At 57.7% G+C, this 7,839-nt stretch overlaps 1 protein-coding gene across 2 annotated transcripts; it reads left to right on the forward strand.

Moving 5' to 3' along the window:
- Positions 1-1,159: 1,159 nt before the first annotated feature.
- On the forward strand, positions 1,160-6,340 carry CD79A (CD79a molecule). Of its 2 annotated transcripts, none has more exons than XM_050768551.1 (5): positions 1,160-1,464; positions 3,691-3,987; positions 4,232-4,350; positions 5,618-5,686; positions 5,814-6,340. In XM_050768551.1, the coding sequence occupies exons 1-5, from the start codon at positions 1,386-1,388 to the stop codon at positions 5,925-5,927; spliced, it is 678 nt and encodes a 225-aa protein (XP_050624508.1). In that variant the 5' UTR covers positions 1,160-1,385; the 3' UTR covers positions 5,928-6,340. The 2 variants fall into 2 exon arrangements, with proteins under 2 accessions (XP_050624508.1, XP_050624509.1); XM_050768552.1 differs by having other exon boundaries at positions 1,183-1,464; positions 3,691-3,873.
- The last annotated feature ends 1,499 nt before the right edge of the window (positions 6,341-7,839 follow it).

The raw sequence follows: 7,839 nt of genomic DNA on the forward strand, positions 1-7,839 counted from the left end.
CAGCTAATTTTTTTTTTTTTCCTGGAGACGGAGTCTCGCTCTGTCGCCCAGGCTGGAGTGCAGTGGCCGGATCTCGGCTCACTGCAAGCTCCGTCTCCCGGGTTCACGCCATTCTCCTGCCTCAGCCTCCCGAGTAGCTGGGACTACAGGCGCCCGCCACCTCGCCCGGCTAGTTTTTTTTTGTATTTTTTAGTAGAGACGGGGTTTCACTGTGTTAGCCAGGATGGTCTCGATCTCCTGACCTCGTGATCCACCCGTCTCGGCCTCCCAAAGTGCTGGTATTACAGGCTTGAGCCACCGCGCCCAGCCAATTTTTGTATTTTTAATAGAGATGGGGTTTCACCATGTTGGCCAGGCTGGTCTCAAACTCTTGACTTCAGGTGATTCTCCCACCTCAGCCTCTCAAAGTGACTCTTGCTCCTACCTGCCTCCGTGAGGCTGTAGACGCCCCTTCTCCTTCGCTGGGCTCCCTACAGCCCCACATTGGCCCAGCTTGGCACAGATACGATTTCTATAGGCATCTTTCCTGGCTCCCCTACCCTCTGCCTCCTCTTCCCTTTCCCTGAGCCCCCTTCCCTCTGCCTGTGCCCTCTCTGCAGCCTCCACATCTCTCCCCACCTCCCGCCACCATACCTGGCCTGAGCGTGAGCCACCATACCTGGCCTGTTTTTTAACAAAGAATTCCAGTAAAGAGCTGATCGTGGCTCTAACTCCTGGAATACCAGAAACACCATCTCATATCACATAATGAGACAGGGAGACATTCTGGTCCTCATCTCACAGATGAAAAATGTCAAGGTTCAAAGGATAAAAGTGCCCACCTAGTCACACGGGTACTCAGCCACAGGTCAGCCTGCCTTATTTATTCTTCATGAGCATTTATAGTGACTAACATTTACTGAGCGCCTACTATGGGCCATTTCTGTGCATGCAACAACCCCTTTTAAGTCCTTGTTTCTAATCAAGAAGCAAGGAAATGGGGTCAGGGAAGGGACAAGGTTTCCCCAAGTCCAGGCAGGGGCAGAGGTCAAGCTCAGAACCATCACCTGCCCACAGCACATGCCCAGGACTCAGGTTCCCTAGGCTTCCTTCCAAAGGCTCAGCAGTGACGAGCCAGCCCTTGAACCAGCCTCTTCCCCCACCCAAGCAGCCACCTCTCAGGGGAATTGTGGCCACCACAGGTGCAGGGAGCAGTTCCTCTCCACTCACAGCCTGAAGCCTACCCGGCAGGGGCTGTCCCCAGGCCCAACAAGTAAAGGGCCCAGCAGCGAGGGCCACTGGAGCCCATCTCCGGGGGGCTGGGCAGGAAGTAGGGTGGGGTTTGGGGTAGGGATCTGGTACCCGGGGACTGCTGCAACTCAAACTAACCAACCCACTAGGAGAAGATGCCTGGGGGTCCAGGAGTCCTCCAAGCTCTGCCTGCCACCATCTTCCTCTTCTTCCTGCTGTCTGCTGCCTACCTGGGTATGTGGCCAAAGGGCAGGAACTGGTGGGAGGTGGGGGAAGATGTGGAGGCTGCAGAGAGGGCACAGGCAGAGGGAAGGGGGCTCAGGGAAAGGGGAAGAGGAGGCAGCGGGTAGGGGAGCCAGGGAAGATGCCTATAGAAATCGTATCTGTGCCAAGCTGGGCCAATGTGGGGCTGGAGGGAGCCCAGTGAAGAAGGGGCGTCCACAGCCTCACGGAGGCAGGCAGGAGCAAGAGTCACCTCCCCCACCTCCTGCTCCCCACAGGCCAAAATAAGGAACTAAAGTTGCTCTTGACTGAGCACGAGGGCTGGGGACAGGAAGGGGACTTGAGGGTAGTAGCATTCAGCGTCTGTCAAGGGGAGAAAAAGCTTTATCTGCCTTAAACCTCAGGTGCCTCTCTGTGTTGGGAGTCCCTTCTGAGCACTGGGGGAACAGATGTCTCATAGATTCCTCCTCACCCGCTCAAGGACAGCTGGCAGGGGCTGTGGCCACGCTAACCCAGGAGTTCAGAGTAAAAGGTTCCCCACCCAAGCGGACACTGGGAGCAAGGATTGGAGTTCACGTCTGAGTCTTAAGCCCATGATGATAAGGGTGCTCGGCCCCTCTCCCCACCTCTTCCTCCTTCTCTCTTCCTCACTTCCCTCCTCCGCCTACCTCCAGAAGAGGGGGCCGGCCATGTGGGAGGCCTGGCTGAGAGCTGGGACTTCCCAGAGGAGCCCAGATTGGACACTGCAGCCAGCCTGAGCAGCCCGGTCTCACTCAGAGACACCCCCAGTCTCCACCCCGCTCTGACCCCCTTCGCTCACCAGCAATCCAGCCCGAGGACTGAACTCACCCCTGACCCCTAGGTTGACACATACAACTTACAGAGAATGAGGGCCAGGCACAGGGTCACAGGCCAGGGCAGGCCACAGACTGGCTCCTCAGCCCAGGCAGGGAGAGGCCAGGGAGCCATGAGTTTGAACCCAGTGCCACTCCTGACTGCCTGGTGATGCTGGCAAACCGTCAGCCCTCCCAGGGCCTCAGCCATCCCTCCTGTAAAATGGGGCTAAGGAGATAACCTACTTCTAGGGTTCTGTGAATGATTACACAAGAAAAAGCGCCAGGTGCAGGGCCTGGCTGAGGCTGGGGTGCAAAAATAGACCGGGAAGGCTGCGGGAGGAGGGGATGCCTGCACTGCTTCTGGAAGGAGCTGTCTGGACAGCGGTCCTCCAGTGCCTTGAACAAACATCCAAAATCCAGAGAGTTCACAGGGCCCAGAGCACAAAGTGGGTATGTGGGAGGGGGGCAAGAGATGGCGCTGCAGAGGTGAGAAGGGCCTCCCAGGGGTCTCACCATCCCAGGGAGTCTCATTCTCCTCCCCCAGGATGTCCTCACCCACCCCAACCAGTTCTGTCCTCTCTCCCTCCCCAGGGGCCTCTTCACTTTCCCGCATCCCCCTCTCCCCAGGATGCATCAGCCCCTGTCAGGGGCTGTCCCTCTCCCCCCCCACCCAGGAGAGTTCTCACCCTCCTCCCCTCCCCACCCAGAATAGTCCTCACCCTCCTCCCCCCCCCACCCAGGAGAGTCCTCACCCTCCTCCCCCCCCACCCAGGAGAGTTCTCACCCTCCTCCCCTCCCCACCCAGGCATGTCCTCACCCTCCTCCCCCCCAACCCAGGAGAGTTTCTCACCCTCCTCCCCTCCCCACCCAGAATAGTCCTCACCCTCCTCCCCTCCCCACCCAGGAGAGTCCTCACCCTCCTCCCCCCCCCACCCAGGAGAGTTCTCACCCTCCTCCCCCCCCCCCCACCCAGAATAGTCCTCACCCTCCTCCCCCCCCACCCAGAATAGTCCTCACCCTCCTCCCCCCCCACCCAGGAGAGTCCTCACCCTCCTCCCCCCCACCCAGGAGAGTCCTCACCCTCCCCCCCCCCCCACCCAGGAGAGTCCTCACCCTCCTCCCCTCCCCACCCAGAATAGTCCTCACCCTCCTCCCCCCCCACCCAGGAGAGTCCTCACCCTCCTCCCCTCCCCACCCAGGAGAGTCCTCACCCTCCTCCCCCCCCACCCAGGAGAGTCCTCACCCTCCTCCCCCCCCACCCAGGCATGTCCTCACCCTCCTCCCCTCCTCACCCAGGCATGTCCTCACCCTCTTCCCAGGAGTGCTGGAGCTGCAGGGGCCAGGGCTGGGGGCATGTGTCGCCATCCCTAGTCCCTGACCCACCCACCCTGCCTCTCCACAGGTCCTGGGTGCCAGGCCCTGTGGGTAGATGGGGGCCCAACATCATTGATGGTGAGCCTGGGGGAAGAGGCCCACTTCCAATGCCTGCACAATGGCAGCAACGCCAACGTCACCTGGTGGCGCGTCCTCCATGGCAACTACACGTGGCCCCCTCAGTTTGTGGGCAAGGGCCAGGGCTACAATGGTACGCTGACCATCCAGAACGTGAACAAGAGCCACGGGGGCATATACCTGTGCCGGGTCCAGGAGGGCAATAAGCCACACCAGCAGTCCTGCGGCACCTACCTCCGTGTGCGCCGTGAGTGGCCCAGCCCTGGTCCCTACTCCCACTTTCCCACTGGGGACACTCGGTTTCTCTTTGAAGTGGGGATAGAGCCAGTACTTTCATTGTGGGTTTCAAACCGGCTTGGACAGAGGGACTGAAGTTCTCCTCTGCAGAGTCGGGGCTCTGAGGGGTCTGGGGCCTTGCAGGGGGTGGCGGGTCCAGGAGGCTAGGGAGAACAGGAGGTGCCAGGGCTCTGAGCCACACCACCCCCTTGCAGATCCGCCCCCCAGGCCCTTCCTGGATATGGGGGAGGGCACCAAGAACCGAATCATCACAGCCGAGGGCATCATCCTCCTGTTCTGCGCAGTGGTGCCTGGGACGCTGCTGCTGTTCAGGGTGAGCCTCCTCGGACCCCCGAGTCAACCGGGCGAGGGCCTGGACTGAGGGACCCCCCGATGCCCAGGTAGCCCTCTAGAGCCTGAGGTTCCCATCCAAAACTTGGGAGAATGAAAGCACCCACCACATAGGGGCTGCAGAAGTTAAATGAAAGAATATAAAGAAGGGACCTGAACTGGCGCTGGACCCAGGGGGTGTCTTCAATTTAGTTCCCCTCCTGGGCTGTCCTCACGTCCACCTCCCTGCAAAAAGAGTCTCATTCTTCCCCCTAAGAGTGTCCTCACTCTCCTCCTGCCCTCACCCCAGAGTGTGGTTACCCTCCAGGTATAGCCAAGACCAGGGAAGGTGGGGCCTGGGGGTCCTCCCAGAATCTGTGATCTATACCGGCCTCTCCTTAGCCCCCACAGAAAGTGTGACTGTTACTGTTATTATTCATGGAGAATAGTAAGGGAGTGGAGAGTCAAGACGACGCTAACTTGGGAGGCCGAGGCAAGAGGATCACTTGAGGCCACAAGTTTGAGACCAGTCTGGGCAACACAGCAAGACCCTATCTCTATCAAAAAAAAAAAAAAAAAGTCTTAAAAAAAAGTTAGCCAGGTATGGCTAACCTCTAGTCCCAGCTACTCAGGAGGCTGAGGTGGGAGGATCGCTTGAACCTAGAAGTTCAAGGCTGCAGTGAAATATGATGTTGCCACAGCACTCCAGCCTGGGCAGCTGAGGGAGAAGAAAGAAAGAGAGAAAGAGAGAGGGAGGAAGGGATGGAAGGAAGGAAGGAAGGAAGGAAGGAAGGAAGGAAGGAAGGAAGGAAGGAGGAGGGAGGGAGGGAGGGAGGGAGGGAGGGAGGGAGGGAGGAGGGAGGGAGGGAGGGAGGGAAGGAAGGAAGGAAGGAATGGAAGGAAGGGAAGGAAGGAAGGGAAAGAAAAGGGAAGGGAAGGAGAAGGGAAGGGAGAAAGAGGAAAGAAAAGAAAGAGAGAAAGAGGAAGGAAGGAAGGAAGGAAGGAAGGAAGGAAGGAAGGAAGGAAGGAAGGAGGGAAGGAAGGAAGGAAGGAATGGAAGGAAGGAAGGAAGGAAGGAAGGAAGGAAGGAAGGAAGGAAGGAAGGAAGGAGGGAAGGACACTGGTTGTAGATTCACAGAGAACTGCTACCAGTATGTGGCCTTGGGGACATCTCTTACCCTTTCTGGAAAAGCACTTCCTGGCATCTAGGAGGGTCTGAAATATTCACCTCCCCCCGCTCACTGAGGCACCCACCCCACACACCCCCACAGAAACGATGGCAGAATGAGAAGCTCGGGTTGGATGCTGGGGATGAATATGAAGACGAAAACCTTTATGAAGTGAGTGAAGGGTGGCAACGGGGGGGGGCAGTTGTGTTAGGGGTGGGGGCGTTCCCTCTGGGGGTGGCTGGGGACAGGGACCCCAGGTGTCAGGGTGCTGATGTTCGCTGCCTTGTTTCCACCCCAGGGCCTGAACCTGGACGACTGCTCCATGTATGAGGACATCTCCCGGGGCCTCCAGGGCACCTACCAGGATGTGGGCAGCCTCAACATAGGAGATGTCCAGCTGGAGAAGCCATGACACCCCTACTCCTGCCAGGCTGCCCCTGCCTGCTGTGGACCCAGCTCCAGTGTCTCAGTTCGCTTCCCTGGGACATTCTCCCTTCAGCCCTTCTGGGGGCTTCCTTAGTCATCTTCCCTCGGTGGGGAGTGGGGGGTAATCTCACTCTTCTCCAGGCCAGGCCTCCTTGGACTCCCCCGGGGGTGTCCCACTCTTCTTCCCTCTAAACTGCCCCATCTCCTAACCTAATCCCCCCCTGCTGCCTTTCCCAGGCTCCCCTCACCCCAGTGGGTAATGAGCCCTTAATCACTGCCTCCAGGGGAGCTGATTGTAGCAGCTCCCCTGTCACCCCCTCCTCCATGATCTGTCAGTGTCACCCCCTTCTCCATGATCTGTCAGGGCCACTTAGTAATAATAAATTCTTCCCAACTGCAGACCTTGGAAGGAGTCGTGGATCTTATGGGAACTGCCTCTCCCACCTGCCCCTCAGACCCAGGAGTCCCAGCCCAAGCCACCCCCTACCCACTCCCCACACCTGAAACCAGGCAGCCAGTCTGGGCTGCCTTCCTGGGAGAACAGGATGTCTCTTGGGAAGGTCCCCAGCCCAGCTGAAGGACTGGTTTGGCCCTCTTTGCAAGGCCTCACCCTAGGGTCATGTCCTTAAGCAAGAAGGGGACAAGATCAACATAGGTGTGACTACCAAATTATTTATGCTTTTTTTTGAGATAGAGTCTCACTCTGTCACCCAGGTTGATATGCTCACTGCAACCTCCACCTCCTGGGTTCAAGCAATTCCGCCTCAGCCTCCCAAGTAGCTGGGATTATAGGCACCTGCCACCATGCCCAGCTAATTTTTGTATTTTTAGTAGAGGTGGGGTTTCACCATGTTGGCCAGGCAGGTCTTGAACTCCTGACCTCAGGTTATCTGCCCGCCTTAGCCTCCCAAAATGCTGAGATTACAGGCGTGAGCCACTGCGCCTGGCCGCTTTTTTTTTTTTTTTTTTTTTCTTCTTTTTTTGAGACAGAGTCTGACTCTGTCGCCCAGGCTGGAGTGCAGTGGCGCAATCTCAGCCCACTTCATCCTCCACCTCTCAAGCTCAAGCGATTCTTGTACCTCAGGTTCCTGAATAGCTGGGATGACAGGCATGTGCCACCACGCCCAGCTAATTTTTTAGTAGTGACAGGGTTTCGCCATGTTGACCAGGCTGGTCTCGAACTCCTGACCTCAAGTGATCCACCACGCTTCGGTCTCCCAAAGTGCTGGGACTACAGGCGTGAGGCACTTTATGCGTATTTAAGCCTTGGAAACACAGGGACTATCTTGTGGGGCTAGTACAGAATTCAGACTGCAGCCTTTTCCCGATGGGTTGACTTACAGAAGGGGCATTCTGGAGGGTCTGTAGTCCTAACTTGGGGAGAGCAGGGAGATCCAGGGGCAACGACAGAGAGGCACAGGGACACGGATTTCCTGAGAAAGGAAGAGGAGAGAGGTTGAGACCCAGGGATTGTGAAGGGGACGAGCAAGTGAAGGAAAAGAGGATGAGACTCTGGGAATCCGGCAGAGAGACAGGGACGTGGAGAGAAAGAGGGACAGAGACAGAGCGAGAAGGAAAAGAAGCAACACAAGGGAGAAGGAGCAACCGAAAAAGGGCACGAAGAGGCCCAGGCACAGCAACAGCTGGGGAAATGACAGAGACTGAGACGGAGATGCAGAAAGGTAACAGAGAGACCCGGAGAGGATAGAGAAGAGCTCTCGGGGAGAAAGTGATGGAGGGACAGAGGAGAGGTGGAGGCCAAGGAGGGAAAGACCCCAATAGAGAAAGACAGAGGGACAGAGAAGGGGACGCAGACGCAGGCGGGAGCATACCCACAGAAGGAAGGGCGCAAGACCAAGAGAACCACAGACGCGGAAAGCCGGGGAGGTCGTGGCTCG

Source organism: Macaca thibetana, chromosome 19, assembly GCF_024542745.1.
Source record: "Macaca thibetana thibetana isolate TM-01 chromosome 19, ASM2454274v1, whole genome shotgun sequence".
NCBI classification, from domain to species: Eukaryota; Metazoa; Chordata; class Mammalia; order Primates; family Cercopithecidae; genus Macaca; species Macaca thibetana.

Excerpts from the sequence above, each read along its gene's own strand:
- CD79A (XM_050768551.1), top strand. The coding sequence starts at position 1,386 with ATGCCTGGGGGTCCAGGAGTCCTCCAAGCTCTGCCTGCCACCATCTTC. Across the intron at positions 3,988-4,231 it reads CACCTACCTCCGTGTGCGCC|ATCCGCCCCCCAGGCCCTTC; the intron begins GTGAGTGGCCCA and ends ACCCCCTTGCAG. Across the intron at positions 5,687-5,813 it reads AAGACGAAAACCTTTATGAA|GGCCTGAACCTGGACGACTG; the intron begins GTGAGTGAAGGG and ends TTTCCACCCCAG.